Source organism: Anopheles darlingi, chromosome 2 (assembly GCF_943734745.1).
Source record: "Anopheles darlingi chromosome 2, idAnoDarlMG_H_01, whole genome shotgun sequence".
Taxonomy (NCBI): Eukaryota; Metazoa; Arthropoda; class Insecta; order Diptera; family Culicidae; genus Anopheles; species Anopheles darlingi.
Genome location: NC_064874.1, coordinates 40,528,535 through 40,549,402, shown reverse-complemented (window position 1 = coordinate 40,549,402; position 20,868 = coordinate 40,528,535). Strand labels below are relative to the sequence as shown.

General features: G+C 46.9%; 3 protein-coding genes across 4 annotated transcripts; 2 read left to right on the top strand and 1 right to left on the bottom strand.

Moving 5' to 3' along the window:
• Positions 1 to 3,179: 3,179 nt before the first annotated feature.
• LOC125949441 (N-alpha-acetyltransferase 38, NatC auxiliary subunit) lies at positions 3,180 to 3,813 on the top strand. Of its 2 annotated transcripts, none has more exons than XM_049676448.1 (3): positions 3,180 to 3,287; positions 3,353 to 3,412; positions 3,467 to 3,813. In XM_049676448.1, exons 1-3 carry the CDS (start codon positions 3,231 to 3,233, stop codon positions 3,776 to 3,778), a joined length of 429 nt encoding a protein of 142 aa, XP_049532405.1. In that variant the 5' UTR covers positions 3,180 to 3,230; the 3' UTR covers positions 3,779 to 3,813. The 2 variants fall into 2 exon arrangements, with proteins under 2 accessions (XP_049532405.1, XP_049532404.1); XM_049676447.1 differs by having other exon boundaries at positions 3,341 to 3,412.
• On the bottom strand, positions 3,813 to 4,220 carry LOC125949459 (cytochrome c oxidase assembly factor 6 homolog). Its single transcript, XM_049676470.1, has one exon. The coding sequence runs from the start codon at positions 4,166 to 4,168 to the stop codon at positions 3,905 to 3,907; it is 264 nt and encodes an 87-aa protein (XP_049532427.1). The 5' UTR covers positions 4,169 to 4,220; the 3' UTR covers positions 3,813 to 3,904.
• Positions 4,221 to 11,490: 7,270 nt separating this feature from the next.
• LOC125949425 (uncharacterized) lies at positions 11,491 to 20,492 on the top strand. Its single transcript, XM_049676427.1, has 3 exons — positions 11,491 to 11,600; positions 18,781 to 19,045; positions 19,152 to 20,492. Exons 1-3 carry the CDS (start codon positions 11,589 to 11,591, stop codon positions 19,457 to 19,459), a joined length of 585 nt encoding a protein of 194 aa, XP_049532384.1. The 5' UTR covers positions 11,491 to 11,588; the 3' UTR covers positions 19,460 to 20,492.
• The last annotated feature ends 376 nt before the right edge of the window (positions 20,493 to 20,868 follow it).

Sequence of the window (20,868 nt, the reverse complement as noted above, 5' to 3'; positions counted from 1 at the left end):
ATATAGTTTCAGTAGCATTCCTTTCTATCGTAGCGGGCCCACTCCTCTTGCCATCATCTCCGTTTAAATTCTCTCCCTTTTTATCGTATCCATTCTAATCTGCTCTACTATTAACGCGAATTTCTGATATCCTACTCATCCTGCGTCAGCTACCCAAGGACGCCAGAGCACTGACCTAATCCGGGTTTTTTATCCGGGATATAAATTGCAAAGATTTCGGATTCAGGATTTACTTACTGCCAACGAGTGTGTTTCTTCTGGTTTCTGTGGCAAAGTAAAATCAGTAGAAGAATCCCACGATTTGTATTAACTGTTTCTCTTCGCTATAAAATAATCGAGTTGATGTACGTGTCCCTCGACTATCGTCTACAATCCTCTTCTTTGAAATAACATCTTTTCTTTTCTTCTTTTCTTCTATGTCGTGCACTGGTTTTTTAACTCCACAAAATCCCTTTTGCCACTGCTCATTCCAAGTGAACTAATTCCATTTTCATTTCATTTTATAATCGTCAACGAGTCGCCTGACCTAATTGGCGTATTTTTAAAAGTAAGTTTTACATAAATTTACGAATACATGGTCAAAAACATATAAAATATAGCAGTAAACATTCCTAAGAACGTTAACGTGTAAGCTCTGCCACATTCTAAAGACTTGCGAGTTCATGTTCTTCTACTACTTTCTCCCGTATTGGCAGAGTACCCTCTCCGTCTAACTTTAGATCAAGAAAATCCACGTAGCGCATATTGCCACAAGACTTTTCCTTATTTACTGTTACCCCTGCTCGTATCATCAAATGTCTAGTTTCCTCTTCCTTCTTTTTAATTCGCCTTGCGAACGTTAAACAGTTAAAATATCGTCAAAGTATTTTTCTAATTCGCAAACACTCTCTCCATTGGTCGCTGGAAAATCTCCAGTGCACAAAAGATATTCCGAAAGGAGCTACCGGTCTGTATCTTATCGTCCCGCTTGCTGTTAAAACATTTATCAAATGTCGTATCTTTTCACAAAGTTCGAAATGGATATTAGTTTTCCTTCCCTTTGTTTTCGCTTTGCTTGGCGAAATGCCATATACAACGCAATATACAACGCAGTTAGCTTCCAGAACGGATCGGACAAACGAGACATAGAGAGCTTTAAAACAAGTCGTTGGCACTAAATTCCTTGGTCAACCTAGATATAAATCTTTACATTCGTAGCGCCTGGTTAGCAGAGCTCTTGAAATGTGCGTTAAAGTTTAATTTGCCGTCTAGTAATACACCTAGATCGGGCATCTCATTACAGCGTCACATTGGCGAGTTCAACAGAACATACGAACCATCTGAACCATCTTCTAGGTACAAAGGTTCCTGTTAGGGCCTGTTGGCTCCCCATATATAAGATTGTACAACACTTATCTACAGTAATGCCCAGATCATTTACTCTAAACCAACCACATATCTTTACTAAACCGTTCTAATTGATACCCGGATACCAGTACATTAACTAGGGAAACGCCGGCCGGGAATTGTCATCATGATGGGAGGCCAGCGTATGACCAAGGTTAAGTAACGAACAGAAAGAAGGAGTAGTTAGACGGCCCGACGGGGCTTAATCAACCAGGTAATAGAAGGACCCAGCAAGAAGGAATCGGAGCTCGATTAGATAGGAACAAATGTAACAAACCGAAAGGAGGATACCGTGGTATCTGGAATAGTAGGGCTCGAATAGTAGGGTGGATTCTCGACGCTGCTGGGCGGCTAGCAGGGGCGTTAATCGCCGTTGGTGTGCCGCAGTGGCCGCCGCATACCAGCCGAAGGAGCTGAAGGGCCGCATATGGGCCAAAGTAAATGTAACGGCCGCGCGGTCGAGGGGACAGGGAGCACACCAGATTAACAAGCCAAAGGCCAGCGGAAGGGCCGGAAACCCCCGGGCCGGTATTCAATTGTTATTAGTGCGGAGGGCATGTAGCGACCCAATCAATCTTTCACCACCGACCCGTTTCCGCTCGGTCCGCTCCAGTGGTTTTAGTCCGTTCGCCGAGAGGTTATCGAGTGCGCCAGTGTGCCAGTGCGAGAGTCATAAAAAGGAAGGACGTGGAAGTTAGAACTGAGGCCAGCAGGAAGTGCAACGCAGTGGCAGAGTGGCGCAGTGCATGGAGGCCATGGTGGACGACGAGCTGAGCCATCGTTAAGCCCAGTCCAAGATATATATTATGACCAACTTATGAACAAGCTATGAAGATAGGATGTGGAATTATGACCAAGAAGCCAAGCAGAAGTATTTGGAATACATGGGCCTTGGAAACCATGACGATGCCGTCACCTGAAGAGAAGATTCCATACGGAGCATACGGTTCGGATACTCGGTCATAAGAGCACATCATATGGAGCCCGGCCGCAGCTCGGTAAAAACTAAACATAGCGAGGCACCCCGCCGTATAGTTAGCAACAGGGCAATGCGCAACAAATGAACATCGGTTGGCCGAGGGGTCGCTAATATCGAACGCCGACACTGGTATGGCCGGAACCGCGCAGAATGGCCATCGAGAGCAGCAAAGAACTTGTTTGATCCGCGTGGACGCGGCTCGTTGGAGCTGAAGAGGAACATCAACACTCGGTGGACGCGCTAAGGGCTACGGGGCGATCGATTGCGATTAACGGAGAGGTAACTAAAGGTGGTGGGGAAAATGCAGCCTGTTCGCATACGTAGAGATAAGGCTTAGGGTTATCAATCAGGGGGTGATTCTAGATTAATAAACTGGTCTGTCGGACTGTAGCTTTCAATCTTGAGGACATCGCTTCGCCTCAATTTATTTCGTGCGGTTTGGGACCACGTGGTCGCTGGAAAGAAAATATGGCGTTGCAGGTCGCGTAAGTAGAAGAACCCGAGAAGGTATCCGAGATCCGCTTGTTGTAGGAGCATCAGCAGCAGACCTTGGCCGATGGCGATTTGATGTACCTTTCGACCACCAGATTATTATATATTTATTAAATAGAGAAATGAATCATTTAAACATTCCAAAATGAGTGAAAGCAGATATTTTGCCACATATTTGGCTATAACCATTAAACTTAACCGTTTCTTCTTCTTCTTCTTCTTCAAATGCATGCTGCTTTGTTCATCGGCCCTACTGTCAAAGAAATCAATAACATCTTTGACGCCACCTCTTGATTTTAAACCCCTTGGTGTGGCTTCTGGATCTATCGAAACAGAGCCGTCGAGGTTTTGGTGGAGCGATCCGGAATCGAAAATGGAAATTTCTGAGGCGGAAAATGGAAAATCTGCGATAATCGATCCGGAAAAAAATGTAAGCAGTTTTGCGATGTTTAGAATCTGTTCCTTTTGATAACATGTGTTCAGAAATATCAACAGGTTTTGGAGCAAGCCCTCGAAAAGATGCAGCCAAACGATGAAGACTCGGAAACGGAGGAAGTGAGTTCTCGCGAGTTTTATCAAGCTGCAGTTACCGCAATTCCTTCTTTTTAGGTTACACTTGATGAAACGGAATTGGCGAAGGCCAGGGAAAGGGAGCGCATCCTTTGCCGAGACAACCGAAAACGAGACCTGCTTAAATCCTGGCTAAATCGTATGTTCCGTATCAAGATGACGGACGGACGGATACTTATGGGATTTTTCGTGTGTACGGACGCGGACGCCAATGTTGTGCTTCAACTGGCCAGCGAATACACCGAGATCGGCGGGGAGGAGCGTTACCTGGGCCTAGTCATGATACCCGGACGGTACATCGTTTCGATAGAGGAACGAATCGAGAATTTATACTCTCCGTGGTTCGGTTAAACTGAGGGAAACACTGACAACAGGTTTAACTTTAATCTACTCTTCCCCGTTTGACTTCCTTTTATTAACGAAAGAATCGAAGCGCTTTTGTTGGTTAAATCCTAACTTATGGAACAGGTCGCTCGGCTACGGTTTCACGTCGTTCAGTGGTTCGTATCCTTTGGCCATTTTCTGCTTAAACTGGTCGTAGGTTCGTTTGCGGTCAAAATGTTTCACCCACTGGGACGGGCAACTTTGCTGGTAGAGTCGGCGCAGCTGGATGCATGCCGGAGGTTCGGGCGCTTGCGATGTGCACTGGTATTCGGGGGCATGTTTGTCGAGGCAGGCCCAATAATCATCCCGCGCTTTCCAACACTTTGCTCGAGCGTCTTTATCGGGAAAATCGGACATTTTTGGCGTCGAAACGGGCTAGATTTCACAACAAATTATATCACCGGCAGGAGGAAACCCAAACCCGTATCAAATCCCATGTGGTCGTGTAACAGTCGTTTAACGAGTCATGTTGATTGAGCGGTCCTTCACTAAAAGACTTGTATAGGACCTTTCAATTGGATGACAGCTGAATATTTTATAGCAAATTTGAATAAGCGCGCAAAAGAAAGTTGAGCAACGGCTTTTCAACGAATATTCCCTCTTTTTAATAATCTCTCGCAAATCCTGCGGTGACGATGTTGCTGGCGTTCATAAATACGAAATTATGTCTAAAATAGTAACAGATCAAAGCTTATATTATCATAGTCATTAAGAACAACAAAAGGAACAGTGAAAGAGTAGTAAAAAAAAAATCCTTTCCATTAAGTTTAGTTGATGCACAGCAACTATAGTCAGGTGGAAATTAATAAATGTTGTACTTAAATCTGTGCCCATTTGAAGATAACTATTTCGCGTAAAAAGCAACCATCGCGGAAAGGAAGCATTTGTCACGATCATGGCACTAAATCACGCCTAACGGAGCGGAGCGGAGCCTCAAAATCCTCATTATTGGCCGGCCGCGACCTGCCTGCTCGAAAGAAAATTGCGATGAAATTAATGCGGCTATCAATTAAATGTTTGCCCAGCTGGCGGTAAATCCTGCAATTATTTCAGCAGAACCTGAAGATAATCGCCGACCGGGTTTGTAATTGAATTCGCTTCAATAATTATTCATCTAATGAATCGATACATACGCCGGATCATGACCGGTCGCGAGCCGCGCAAGGGGGTCTAGCACAAATCCGATCGGGAGGCCACCCTAATGGGCTCATAATGTGATCTGACCCGATGACCCGCCCGCCCGGTGCACTGCGCCTGGCCATGCCTGGTATTTGCGGGCATTCGGTACTGTACTTTTTTTTTCATTTGAAATCGGCTCGCCAACACTCCCCACGGGGGGTTTTGGACGACCTTTTTCCCGGAGAATGTTGGCGCGGTTCACTAAACATATCGGGGTTCGTTGTTTGATGTTTATCGCAATTAATTAGGCACCACTCGAACACGCCTCCACTATACGCGTCAGTGTCACCACCAGCCCGTGGGGGAATCAATTCCGAGAGCCACCGGGGACCGCGGGGTGGGGGTGAGGGGGTGTGGTAACATCTGTTTGTAACTTGGTGCGCAAATTCCAACGTAATGGGGTGTTAACGATTTTCCCGTTTTTTAATTTCACTCGCTGGTTGGTGCTTTGCTGGCCGTGGGGCTAAAGGGGTTTGGGGAAGCGAAGTTTCCCGTTTTTGCCACCCATCGCCATCGTCGTGCTTCCCCAATTAAAACGCGGAGCAAAACGGATTTCTGCTGCGAACCGGACCGTGTACCGTTAGTGCGATCCGTGGGACGGGTTCAAAGGCACACCGAAAGGATCCTTTTTATGATTATTCTACCGAGGCCATTTCTTGGCAGGGACTACGTCAGGCCGCGACGGTCGCCGACAGAAGAAATTGAATTGACAGAAAGTGATGACTATGAACCCCTTTTTTTGCCGCGCCCCAAACATTCTGTCATGTCTTTTGATTGTTTCCTTTGTCCTGCGCGGCCATAAGTCCGCTCGCTGACAGATGCCAGCTCCAGAAGGAGCACACTTTTTAATAGCCCCTAGCATGAGATGAAACATTTTCTAGCCCTTTCGGGTAATTGGCGAGCGATGGCGATGGTAATGGTTGATGTGGAATTTCGGGCGCTTGTGATGTTTGAGTTAGGGCTGTATTTGATTGGAATCGAATCGAACGAATGCTTATGCTTATGACGAGCGATTTTTATACACCGGTTTCGCTCCGTACAGCGCCCATAAACCCAACAGCAGAATACGCGGGTGAATCAAATATAAACGATACTTTTGTTTTAGCAAATGTATTTTTAGTTTAAACGCGTAAAAGTTTTATTTTTCTACATAGTCTCCTGATTCGGAAACACATTTTTCCCAGCGGATAGGCAGCTTTTTAATACATTTCCTGGTAGAAAGATGTTGGTCGTGTTTGCAGCCAATTGCGCAAATAAGGTTTTATCCTCAGCATCAGCATCATCGTTGAAACTTTTTCGGGTAAAAAAAGGCTTATTTTTGAAGATTTTTTGCGCAGAAACCACTTAACTTTATTTTTCCAAAATCAATATCAATATCAAATTAAACGTCAACTTTTCAAAAATATTTGGTTCTATTTTGGGGAAAATTTAATCAAAACTACGTTCATGGCATCCAATCTAGAAGGCATGTTTGCAAAAATATACTTTTTGCGGTGCCCATCGTCCACGCCACGTGTCAGGTTATTAGAAATATACAAATCAATATTCTTTTGTTAGATTATAAGTTTATCCAGGTAGTCCAGCTGCATTTTTGTTAAATTTCCTATTTTTCGATTTTTGGCAGATTTTTGAAGTTGAAAAATTGCAGCTTTTTCCGATTTTGCCTCAAACAACGAGTTTTACATTATTATTTTTAAAAATATCAACATTTTTATAAAAACTCGACGGGGCTACCTGGCAAATAGTGCACAGATTATTTGTTCAAAATTTCAAATCGATCGGTCCAGTAGGTTTTGGGAATCGCGATGCAAAGTTGGAAGATGCATTGAGCCTTGTAATGCATGTATTGAAAGGTGGATTTTAAAAATCAATATCTTTTTCAGTTTTGCTTCGATTGATTCCAAAATTGTACACAAGACTCCTGAAAGGATAAGCACTCATAAAAAAATGTAAAAAGTCGATGCGAAATAAAATTAAATACCGAAACCCCGAATCAAAACATTACAAGAATCAGTCGAATTAATCATCCTGCATCCTGTCATTTTCAATAAGCCGTCTAAAGGATCTAATGTTGTGCACTCTTAGGGTGGTGCGAGCTCTTCGGTTATGGTTCTCATTTTCAACACGATTACGACCCACCACATTTTTTTAAGCTACGCAAACATTCTGGCTCGCGATAGTGTCTCTTCCCGGAATTAGGCAGTCGATCTCCTCAAGATTTAGCTCGGTTTTACGCCTTCTACGGCGAGAAACTTGATTATAATATGCTGCACCAATGACGAAGGTACCTCATGCTTCGAAAATGTTACTATGGACACTGAGAGAGTCAAGGAGGCGATCCAGGGCGCTTTTACTACTCCTGACAAACCAAGTCAACAACTGAAAAAGAGGGAACGTTTATATTTTTATTCGTAAAACAACGTATAGCGAGTGTTGCAAACATGTGTACCAACTGATCGTTATTCTAGTTTCACGCTAATCGAACCATCAACCATTTTACACCCTCCCCCGAACTGTAAACTACATTCCCCATCAGACCGTTACACACACACACACTCTCTCGCTCTTTCCTAGAACTTGTTGATAGAGTGAGGAGCCGAACGTTGGTCAGTTAGAATCCATCGAAAGCAGCGAACCAACAACGCGAACAGAATGTAGCTGCGGTGGAGGCGGGGTAACCATTTACTTGTTGTTTTTTCTTTGGTTTTGTTGCTGTATTACTCCTCGCCCCGGGCATCATGCGCAAAAAAGAGCATTGTGGAAGTCCATTGTATTTGCATAAATTGTTGCGCGCTTTCCGTGGGCCGATCCGATGCATATCCCGTGGTCAACACTGGCGCTCGCCGATGAGAGCGGGACGTTTTTTTGCGCTTTCGATCGTAATTTCGTACTTCCTGCCAACCAACCAACCCCGCCAATGTACGGTTTTATGTGGGAAAATGGACGCTTTCCCCCTGAATACTGAAGGTCTACGTCGATGGTCGCCGTCGATGGCTGGCGAGGTGATGGGGCGTGAAAAGCATCCATTCTGTGCTGTGGTCTGGTACAGTGGTGCTGAGATCGAAGGGCGGGCGGGCGATCGGAGGGCAAATAGTTTAAATTCAATGATGAACTCGCAATCTAATTAGATCTTCCGGGCTGTGTAGAACACTGGGTAGTGTTTAATGATGAACTGCAACGCGAAACCCAAGATCACGGAGGCACCACAAAACATGAGAATCGGAATGAAGTGAAGTGCTTTACGATGAAAACAAAAAAAGAAAGATGGGGGTAACAATTTGCATAGTTTTCCATGGGTTCGCGGAATTCTTTGCGTGTGTTTCAGTTGATTAGAAATGCATGCAGCTCACAAATCTTCACGCATACATTCGATTGGGAATTCATTTGGCTGTCTCCAACTGGTTTATGGTTTGCCATCGAACAACAAATTGCCACTAATAATAGATGCAGCCTAGCTTCTGCACGAAACGATGCAAAGGCGTTACGGTTCACATCAGAGAGCCCACCCCGGGGGGGAGGTCTCGGATGATTAATAAATAAACTTCGGCCCCTTCCCCCCGCCTGCACCAGAAATGCACGCAACAACTCGGGCAAAAGGTTGCCTTCACTGCCGGTACACAAAAACCAATTCATTATCAGCTGACAACAACATCGATACGGCAAACATCGATTATCGTGGCCACCATCGTCGTCGTCGTCGTAGCACCGTGCTGGTGCTCATCTATTGTTCTCCCGGCACTCCGGCACTCCACACGGCGTTGGCAGGTGTGAGCTTGCACTTTTTGACAGGTCCCCGCACCGGAACGCTCCCACCGGTCGTTCTATGGAAATTTTATGCGCCAACCATTGTTATTGCAAATGGAACCTCAGGGCAGCCAGTGTAGCCAGAGCCGGGCCGTTATCCTTACCGGCGATCCGGATATCAGGATGCGTGCACATTCGATGCACAAGCGTACATACACACACCGACAGGGTTGCATTTTAGAGTCGTGTACTTCAACTGGTGTGCCGTGGCCCAAAGGGTGTGCTGAACGATTATCGATGTACCGGGCAGCACCTGCAGCAGCACTTTGAAGTAGGTGGCAATGGTGGTCGCCGTGTAACGCACCTATTCTGGACCTAATTTTGGCACCTCTGTTGTTGCAGTGCCAACGATTTTGGGAGTGCGATAATCTACTCGCCTGCCACCGGTGGTGCTGGTAGTGGTGGTGGTGGCCGGAACTTGATGGAATTTCGCGATGATCGTGGCCCACACCGGTTTGTGTGCCGAGCTATCGAAATGCATGAGCCGTGACGTCGAGGGATGCATGATAGTAGCACCACCCGTCAATCGTCTCTAGTATCATGCAGCTTTCGATGAATAGGATGAACTCGGCTGGGGTACTGGCACTCGCTCCGATAGTGTCGTTTGATGTCCTGATGACGTGTCCTGAGCACAAAATGGATTCTTTTGAGTTCAAAGCAGAGCATTCCGCGAATCGCAGGACCACCAGTAGTAGGCTTTGGAGCTCGTCGGCAACCATTCGTGCGCATTGTTTGTAAGCTTGTGGTTATGGTTGCAGCATATTAATGCATGCTTTTCCGTATGATTTAAACAAAACAATAGAGCACAGGTAATATCAAACAATGCCTTTGGATTGCCTTTTTGATGCGCGCCTTGCACGGAAGCAGCACTTGGGATCCTTTTACGTCGATTCCCCGAACAGGAAACCGAGTAGCGTTCCGCTCAAAATGGCCAAAGGACGACCGAATGGCAGCAAATATATTCGTTTCCCCCGAAGCCTTGATGTGCCTGTAATTTGAACTGATAATTGATTGCACAATTCCGTGCTCAGAGCAGAACCGGTAGCTATACGGCGCGGCAGAAATACATATGTCCCGCGAAGAACGCAAAAAAGATCAATTGCATTCTTGTTTTTGTTTTTGCGAATAATGTGATTGAAGATGCCAATCATGAAATGGTAGAGGGTCCATTGTTCATAATTGAAATGAGTTCCACGCGCGGTGGATGTATTAATTAATTTAAAAAGGAACAGCGCGGTCGATTGCGCGAAAACATTCATCCGATCAATTTCATAAATTTCTCATTTTTTCTCTGCTTCTGTGTGCATCAATCAAACCGAAAGCACCTCAGGGTGGTGAGGAACTTATGTTGCTTGCGTGTTGATTTGTGGTGTGTCGCCCACCAAACCAACCCGTGATTCATGCTCTCGACGAGACGCTGCATCTGGCGAGACGTTAGGCCTCAATATGGTGGTTGGAAAGTGCCCGGTAAAACCGATATGCTGATTGTGGTGCGGCTGCAAAGACACAACACACTACGAAGCGGCACAAATTGCAAGGGCCGATCGGATCGGATTTCCAAACCAGGAACCAGGAAGCACCGTAAATGCCCACCGAGAATGCTCGGCTGTTTCCTCGGCTCTAATCGACCACCATTGATCACTTCCGCTCCGGTCAGCCCGCAGCAGTGCGGTGAGCCCCTTTGGAGGTCTCGTGAACCCGTGAACGTTGGTTCCGGTGAGATGATGATGATGATGATGGAAATGATGAAAGCATGCCGCACTGCAACAAAACACCAACCAGCAGCAGCTAGCCAGCCAGCCAATGACCAGCAAAGTACCCCGGGATTGCAACGTCAACGGGTGTCGTGAGAAACTGGAACCAACATCGTGTGTTGGTTAACTTCATGCTCAATTGGTACTTTGCCGTGCTGAGCGTACGGACACGCTAACTATCAAGGGGCCACAGTAGCACACGGAACACCACCATATGCACCAATGCTGCCAATTAGCACGAAAGCACTAGCGGAGGGTGAGAAGTTTAGAAGCTAAACGGAACGAAGTTGCGGCAAATTCTATGCACAGCAGCGAATACCTTTGATGATCAAAACAATATGACGTCGAATCTACGGGAGTGTTTGATCGGAGGCCGCCATTATTGTGAAATACTCCTCTCTAGATCCTTTAAGATCCTTTTAGACCGTAGCAGCATCAAGCGACTAGATGTTATTTGTTTGTATTTGCGTTCCTCAACAAAACAACTAATCTAATGCTATGCTAGCAGCAACATAGGAGGCCATATAGGCCGCAGCATCAAGCATCGAACGATGCCTCTGACCTAGCCAACGCCTTTTGCTACACCGTTGCAACCCCGTAAGGTGCACACAGACACGCACACAATGGTTGCAGTAGTCAATGGAGCTCGACCTGGCGCGCACGGTCGAGTTCTATTGCAGCTCGTAGTGGCAGCACGCCACCCCAACCTGGCCAGCGTGAGGGTCAACCTCCGTCAGCGGTGAGTGAGGCTGGGAAAGTCCATCGCATTGCATAATTATCATTTTCATCTGTGTGTTTACCCTTTACCAGAGCGGCATTTTCGGTCTGCGGTGTAGTGGGGGGAATCTCATCCCTCGACCTCTCCAACAAGCCAACACAGATCTGAACCTGAAACCTCTCGGCATAAACATATAAAACAATGCCCAGAATCGAATCGAGCCAGCAGTTCAACGTCTACCGTTCTCGGTGCACTTTAAGCTTCAACAGTAGCAGCAGCAGTAGCAGCAGTATCAAAACAAGAAGAAAACATTATCATCAACATGCAAGTGCTGGTGAGTAGTGCGAGTGCCAAGTAACGACGCCTTGAAGTTGGGAAAGTGATGGGTCGTCTGCGGTCTGCGGCAATCAGACTCGTGACATTCGTGTCTAGGGCGAAAGAAGGTGATAAACGACGACAAAGACGGCAGGCAAAAGCCCCAAAAAGAAAAAAAAAACACACGAAATTCGACGAGAAGGACGAAAGAAAGTCGTTCGGGTTAGTGGATTGGCGTCTCGTTGGCGTTTTTTTTCTCTTTGTGGCAAACAGGGAGTCCCTTATTAGCCAGCGATGCCGACGGTTTGCATTTGCTCCTTGGGGACAAAAAAGTTTGGTGCTACGGTGTGCGACGCGTGAGCGTGTTTGTGGCCGAACTGCCGACGCGTCGGTCCTACGTAATAGAATTATTCACTGCAGTTTGTGGTTGTGACAGAAATTGGGTTGTCTGGCTGGATACGACGCTGCGCCATCACGTCCGTCCACTGCCAAGGACCTTGCCTTTCCTTTCTCTATCTCCCACGGTTTTCGTCTGAAATCCGATAGCTGGAAAAGGGGCCCCGTGGCCGTGCAAAAGTGCATCCTTTTGCGAAGTTGCACAATTCGCGTCGGGAATGACCACCGTTCTGTGCTATCTGCTGCTGCTGCTGCTGCTGCTGCTGCAGTGGTCATAATAATCGTAGAAATAATGGCCGAATTGGTGTTTGGTGACTCGAGTGGAGTGCATTAGACCACACACCATCGCAGCAAGCGAGCAGCAACTTGGCATTTCGTTCATTATCCTCGCTCTCCAAGATGGCAGTAGCAGCAGCAATGGACCGAAAAAAGGACATCGAGTATCAAGAGCACCATAGATTCGAATTCGAAACTCTCTTCTGGCCTCAGGGCATCGCTAGCGTGTCCGCTAATTACGTGGATCCGCTTCTCGGGTTGCTTGATTTTTTGATACTCTACGTTCGTACCAAAAAAATGGAGGCGCCATTGGAGCAGTTTGTTTGCCAAAACACGGGATGTCACAGGAGTAATATGCGTTCAGGAGCAGGAGGACTTTGAGTACTATAGTGCGCCTTCAAAACGGTGTTTCCATTGCGCTAGCAAACGGTTAAGTTTAATTAGCAAAGAGGCAATCATTCGTAAAAATTACTTTTAAGTAGTTTTCACTCACCTGCACCGGTTAGTGGCATACACCACCCTGGCTACGGTGCAAGGAACAATGTACGTTCGAGTTTTGCTACCGACAATCACTTTGTTCGCAATGTTTCGACGTAAACACTCCGCCTTGCCCAGTAGTGCTAGTGCTCGTACAGTGCTCCTTTTGTCATAGGATCTAATCTGGTCTTTTTTCGATGCGGAAGAGAAAGTTTACGCGGTTTGCCGTAGTTGCTATACAAACTAACTACAGGAAACTACAACAGTGCCCGACTGTCAGCGTAAAAGTTGGGAAATTATCAAGCACTATTAATTCTAAAGCGTTACCAAACAAACGAGCAATGTGTTTCTGCTTCTGTCCTCGTTAGGTGGCGGATTCGTGGAGAAAGAGCTTTTCAACGAAATTAACAAGCAATAAGCGGAACGTGGAAAAAAAACTATGCCAGAGCGAATGGTTTCGGTCTGCTATAAGGCACTAGAGCGGGCCCTGCCCGGACCGTTGCGCCCTCTGGTTCAGAAGGAAGCTTGGATGGTTCAGATTGGATTGTTTAACTGCTCGCAAATCGATAAGATTTTGATTTTCAGCCCATACCAGGCAGCCCTTTTCCTCCTCGGTTTTGGGGCAGGGCAGGGTGATGTTTTTACGACAAACCTCGCTCCTCGCTCTCGGAAGACTTAAAGTTCAATCTCGTCCGGTTTGCGCGGTTTATTTGATTTTAATCTTCTTTTACGATTCCCCAGAGGGGTCGTGGTGGTGGTGGTGGTGGTAGTGGGTTGGAAACCAGGGCAATGGGGTTCTGGAGCGGAGGGCTTGAAAAGCGTCTGTCCCAGAAATCCCATTTCGGCCAAACCGCGCCACCAACTGGAACTGTGTGGAAGAAGGGGAGAAGAAAGTTTGAAGGGAAAAAGTGACAAAAAAAATCATTCCTCGTATTCCTATCCCCACTTCCCACGCGAAAGGGGTTTTCGCGTTGCCCTTTGCCACTGGAAATCGGTAAAGGCGCTTGTTGACTTGTCCAACCCCTCGCCAATTTTCCACTCCGCAGTACCTCATGTAACGGATGGCGGTTGACGGAAACGGAATCCCTTTCCCTGAATGTCATGCCACAAACGGGGAAAAAAGAGTAAAAAAATGATGAAAAAAAAGAACTACCACTTCCCCTCATCCCTTTCCTCATCCCGTGACCACACACATACTACCAACCCGAGGATAGGCAGCGAATAAGTGGCGACGACCGGGGTTACGATTGGGGATCGATAATGAACCTGCTTGTCGTCCGGTCGTCGCTGCGGGAGGCCAAAAGTTAATGAAATCTCCCACCCACTCGCACCGGGGGTGGGTGTCCTGTGGAGAACGGATTAAAATACGCCACGCCACGAGGAGAGCGGTAGGTGGAGGGTAGAATCCCCGGGAGTTAAGGTTCGGTTTGTGGCCGAAGCCGGAGCCGGAGCCGGAGCCGGAAATGAAAAACTACTTCACCGCATGCTGGGAATCTGCTCCTTCTCGTCTGCCTCTGGTCCTGGGGACTCCATGCTCCTGCTGGGTTCTGGGAACACACAAGAAAAAAAGACGAATGTCCCCGAAAACCACCGATCCCCGATCAGCATCAGGGAAAAGGTCAAAACCGCCTTCCGAAGAGGGACGCAACATGGAAATGGCGTTTCCTCTGCACCTTCCAGCTCGCTTTTTATGCACTTTTGGTCTGAAATTCGGCACCTTCTGGCTTTCTGGCCTTGGATCGTGAGTTCCATTTTTCCGGGGCAACCGAGCGACACCCATGCAGCAGCAGTCGATTGAGCATTTGCCCTCGTGCCCTTCCATGATCTCGATGCAGCAACGGATGTCGCCACGAATTCCGTGCCGAGGGGGGCAGCGATGCAAGGGAAACGGATCGCCGATGAGTAAAGCAAATGGATTAAAGAAAACCAAACAAAAAAAAAACCGGGATCCTGGAGGAGAATGAGGGGCCCCCATTTTTTTCTGGGGGGTTCTATTCTTTACTCCACATTCCCTCGTTCCTCCTTTTCCTGGGAGGGTTCCGAAGGGCGATGGAATGCGAACGGTCTTAATTTGAAAGTTTACTCATCGTCTGGCAAGTTTTTGCTCGCCAACTGCTGACCCACCCGAAGGGTGAAAATTATTGATTTTGCGAAGCGGCACAATGGGCTGGTCTCGGGGAGGTGGAACCACCGGGGGGGAGTTTTGTTTGTCCCAGCCAGCCAGCCAGCCAGCTCCACGGTTTTTGGGTTGCTGACTTGCTGACGAGGAGTTATTGAAGTGCGGTGCTGCTTTTTGCGATCAATTCATCGATCGTTAGATGCTGCTGCTCGAAGCATGTGCTACGTGAGCGACGGCAGCCATCTTTCGTTGAAAGACGATGCCTACTATGCCAAAGCTGCGATTGTCTGCTCTACAAAGTACCAAACGCAAACGCAAACGCAAACCAACCACCAGCCTGCTGTGTGTCGGTTTCGACTGTTTTTGGGGGTTGCAGACAACTCAAACAACGAAGGCAAAGATCGTATGGAAGTGAGTTGTCGTCGAAACTTGCTCCAAGCATCTCATTTCGTCTCAGCTTTGGTCCACAACGATGCATTCTACCTATCCATATGATGGTGGTGTGCAGGTGTGGTACGATAAGCTCCTACAAAGTATGTTTTATTTTCCCTGGAGAAAAGGAGGCGACGATTGCAACCTAGTGTGTGTGTGTGTGTGTGTGGCCGCCTCCGTGGCCTGATTGTTTACTCCGCAGGGAAGAGGGCAACTCGGGGATGTTGGTTGGTCGGAGTTCTGTGTCGACATCGATGAAGCACCTCCAATGTGAGCAAATAGTACCAGGAAAGGCGCCGAGGGTGTCTCCGTATCGTCACCTGGTGCATCCTGGAGATGCTAGATACTCCCTGGGAAAAACCAACCCGGGCATCCCGGAGCAATTTGGTGTATCGGTATCGCAATGCAATCACGACCACCGACCGACGATACCGACGACGTCTTGCACATCAAGCGCATCCGCTGTTCGACCATCAGATCATCACGAGCCACGGGACGGGGATCTTGGTGGGGATTTCTATGGTGTAACGGAACCCACAACCAACGGAACTCCAGTATACCGCCGGCACACATGTGTTGCTACAAGTTCCTCAGCTCAGCACACACACACACACACACACCAACAACTCCCATATGGGACTGTAGTTCTTAATGAATATCTACTATCTGTGTCTGCTGCTACTACTACTACTGCCACTACTGCTTGGCCAGCCAGTGTTACTTCTGCATTGCAACTTCATTACAACGCGTGGAGGGACGATATACCGCAGGACGAACTTTGTGCTTCGTGCCTGCGCTTGGTGGGTTCCATATGTTTTTTTTCTTTCTCTCCCCGTTCCTTGGTTCGTCTTCACCTCGTGTTAACTCGAGGTTTTTGGGAGGGAGGTGAGCCAAGCCCAGCCCAGTAAAGGAAAGTTTTGTAACACTCCTGGAACTCCCGGGATAGTAATGTTGTGAGTGAGGCTGTCGACACATTGGCTAAAGTTACTCGTCAGTGGGCGGCGCCCTCTTATTCCTTCCTTTTTCGGTGTCTTCTTTCGTGCAAAGTTTCCAAGTGCGAGGGAAACGCCATATGGAGGAGCTTTTTTTACCGTATGAGTGAGTCGGAAGGCGAGAAATTCGGGGTTTGGTAACTCAAGCGTTGCGGTAGGTCCGACATGTCCTGCTAATTATGATGGAGATTCGGATTCGGGATGTGCAGTGGAAAGTGCCTATATGTGGCTTCGTGTACAGCTGGTCCTGTGAGGAGCAGCAGCTGCATGAATGTGCACGAGCACAAGAACTTACTGGGTTGACATTCTGGTGAGCTCTAATGACAGTTTAAACTGAAATAATCAGAAATTATGGGGGTCATTTCTTTGGATGTCTTAACGGTCCCCTTGGCGCATTGCATTGCAATGCAGTGCTGGAAGTCACTATCGCCGTTCGTGTGGAGAACCGAGAACTGTGACGTCACACGTGAGGTTTACAAGTTTGGTTGAGTTCCGCAAAATGCCCTACCAAATGTAGCCATTACGGTCGCATTTGAATTGAGCAAGTTAAACCGAGTGACCGCGCCGCAATCAGGAATGGGATCCAAAGGAGAGGTCCTTTCGCTTTTGGTGCCACTGCAGGCAATGGTTTCAATCGTAGAGACCACTTTCGATCGGTGCAGTTAATTAACTTCGTGGACGCATATTGCAGAAGCCACGACTTCACGTGGCTCTTCCAGGCACACCATCCAAAATGCAAACTGGGAGATCACCGGCCATACGCTGCCAGTGCCTCGGGTGGCCAGGACATCAATCTATTCAACCGGTAGTTTGCGTACGGCTCCGTGTAACGTCTCCACTACCTTTCGATGGTAGTGGTTTTTGAACGAAATCATAGGGACGGCAGGTCCTCGCCCATCCCATTGGCCATTTTGGTTTGATTTCGATGGCTGGAGGATGTACTTTAGAATGAATCGAATCCCAAAAAAGGGGCATTCAGGGGGTTAGCCTGTACCAGTTAGAATCTGGTCACACAGAGTCGGTCATATCTAAGCAAAGAAATTATGTAAAAAGAAACAAAAGGAGTTATTTTGTGGGTTTTCTTATTAACTTTAAGAGAAATATTAATGCAAATTATTCGTGGGATTTTTTAAAAATATGAACGTTTAAAAATATATATTTTCAAGCTTTCCCTTCCCTATGATAATTGATCCCTTGATTAATTGATAAGTTTCCCTATGATATAATTGTCCAATATCGATTATATTATGGAGCGAAAATCGAATAATTACGCAGTATTTGTTATTTGGTATTTATTTATTAGGCTCATTGGCCAGGATTATTGGTGGACAAATACTATTCTGGAAATCCCCTTCTTTACATAAATATTGAATGAACGTTGCTTCATTAATGAAAACATTCGAGTTGTCGGAACAATTTCAGATCTTATGCAAAATCATCATCTTACGAACTAATTTTGTTGCGTAAATGAGCTTAAATCTTCCTTCAGCATTTCCCCTAAGATTGGCAGAGTTAAATTTGTTTCCTGGTTTGCCTTTAGCGTTCCATTGGCGATAACTTTTGAAGGATTTTGCTTAAAACTGCCACCACTAGGGAACGCTGCAGTGACCAAAAACTTAGTGGCCAGCTTCGAACTGGTACCGGCTACTGGATGTCCCTAGTAGACCAACGATGGTTCAACTCCAATCTAACCGGCCGCGAATCGGCTTACATACATATATTTCGTTTTCGTTCGCTGCGTTACTCCGCAGCCACCGTCGTCATCGTCGTCATCATCATCATCGCCGGGCATCTGGTCGATAATGACTGACGGACCAGAACCTCTGGGGTGGGATCCGGTTGAGATTGTCCTGGGATAGTGATTTCACTTTGGGACATGCGAATGTCCATCGCGTTTGATGCGGAATGTCGTTTCATGTTCGTCGTCGTCCTTCTATTTGATGCCCACGGAATTTACCATTTGCCGCAGACGAGTGAACGAGCGGTTCGCGAGCGGTCCCAGGGTGGACCGCTGCGGTACCCAACAAGTTGATTTGCTAATGGCCAACGACGGGATTAGAATACGTAATCCGGGAGTTGGACTTTCGTCGAAACACGCGATGGAAGGGGAATGGGCCGCCGGCCACTTTGAGTCCGACGATTGGCAACACAATTGGGTCGTGGTACGTGAACGTCCCAGTCCCAGTCCTGCCGGTCGGCCGGTTTGAAGTGGATAATAGAATTTCAGTTTGAATTGCACCAAAGTCCCCCATCCTCGAGGGTGGGGAGGAAAGACCCATGAAGTACCTGTCATGTCCTGACCGAGCTTGCACCGAGCCACCGGGCATGGCGAGCGGATTGATAATTTCTTGTTCTTGTTGTTGTGGTTTGTTGGGGATGACCCGCCGGGGGGTTCGATGGCAATTTGGCACGGTTGTTGATTTAATCCGCTTTGCGCGAGCTGCTGGATCCTGGATTGTGTTTGCTCATGAGTCCCTTGTGTGTGTGTTTGTGTGTCCCATTTACAGGCATCCATCGTTGTGGTTGTGGTGGTCGTCGCGGTCTGCACATTCGTCGCCGGTGCTCCGGTGGACAGTGAGCAGCAGCTGGAGACGGCCGGAGTGATGGAGAAGCGTCAGGAAAAGCGTGGCATCGGTTTGGCGACCTACAGTGGACTGACCGGGTTCGGTTATGATACGTCGCTCGGTCTGACCGGCTATCCGGCGGCCGCCACCACCGCGTACATCACGCCGGCCGTGATCAAATCAACCTACACCGTGCCAGCGGCTACAGGTATGTCCGTCCCTTCCCGCCCCGGGGGAAAAGTTGCATCCAAATGGTCATGGCCATGATGACTTCATCGCTCTCTCTCTCTCTCTTTCTCTATCTCTCTGCTCAGCAACTTATCATCAGGCGGCCACATATGATGCGGCCCACGGCAAGTACGCATACGGTGGATTCTATCCCGCCAGCTACGGCAGTCTGGGGACCACCGGGTATACTGCGTTTGCACCGGCCGCTACCTACACCAAGATCGTGCATCCGGCGGCGAGCTACAGCAAGATCATCCATCCAGCACCCGCCACCAGCACCTACACGAAGGTGATCCAGACCTATCCATCGGCCACGCTCGGTCTGGTTGCACCGGCCGCCCCGGTCAGTGGCTATGGTGGCGTTCCGGCCAGCATCGGCGGTTACGTCTACTAGGTACTACGCCGGTGGATGCCAACCTGCACGAGTGGGGGTCATTCTTCTTCCCCGACGATGCGGTCAGCTGTTCGTCGTTATTTGGTTTTAATTGAAGGATTGAAATAAATTGTTTCCGACGAACTGGGACGCGCTGGAATGTTGGGCTGAAGTGTGTGTGTGTGTGTGTGTGTGTTTACAGTGTTTTGATTCGAAATATGAAACTTTTGAAAGTTGTTGTCCGAGTCACTTCAAACAATATAGTCACATGAATGCGCTTTTCGTTTTGTCATAGTTTCAGTTTTTTAGACAATTCCCCTTCATCGATATTACATTCGTTGTTCAAACGAAGGTATGAGATCAGAATAAAAACGTAACGAGATCCTGCTTGTCTCGTTTTCAAAAGCTCTAATAACACTGACTCTAATTACGCTCTGATTGGAAGCTCTATTTTGGTCTAGGCTTTGCTTCATTTTAACGTTACTGCTCAACTCCTTTATTCGTGTTTTGAGTCACATTTGAGTTGATCGTTTTCATCAACATTATTTGTAGATTTGTTTCAATTGTTTTTTCGTTTACAGGCATTCACTGCGTGATTTTTTTTGTTTACTAAACATACTGTTCAAAACATACGATATATTGGTGTTCAAGTTGTTCGCGTAATTTCTCAGTAGGGTAATTTTAGTACGTTGGCAGTACTGTCATTGACATGCATGACAAGTTAGCCATTGAAATAAAGCTGGTCTTTATGCATGACAAGTTAGCCTAGTGGTCACTTTGCCATTCCGTTGACAGCGTTTTAATCATTGTAGTCTGTTTATTCAGTGGTAAAATTTTTGTCAAAATTGATCTATGCCTTCAAAAGTTATCGCCGATAGAACGCAAAAGGAGAAAAAAAAATCTGCACACTCATTGTAAAAATTGGATTTGGCTGGAGAAAAAACTTCGAAAGTCTTGAAATTTTCAAATTCAACTCAAAATACTGTATGTAAACTTTAGGAGGGGACTTTTACCTTGATTCTAGGAAAATAAAACAGCCGAAAAGTGTAACGGATGCACGGTTCTGCAAACAAAATTGAATCAGTACTCCTGGGATCTCTCAGCGTGATTCCACCAAGAAAAACTCACGACAGTCGACATAACAGTTCGGGATTTATTTTTAAATGAAATTTTAAAGTCATAAAAGCTAGAAAATAGCCAAATAGGGCCCTAGAGCGCAGCTTAATTGCCGAAATCCGTGCTAGGAAGCTGTATGAACAAGAGTTGACCGAATTCAAACCATGCATTTCGATGGACGATGCAACAAACGTAAAAATGCATTTCGAAAAATAACGGGCAAAAAAATTACTTTACCAATCATAGAGGGAATGGTTTAGGAAGCGTTTGGTTTATTTACGGAGGTAAATTTGCCCTTAAGATGATGATTTGGC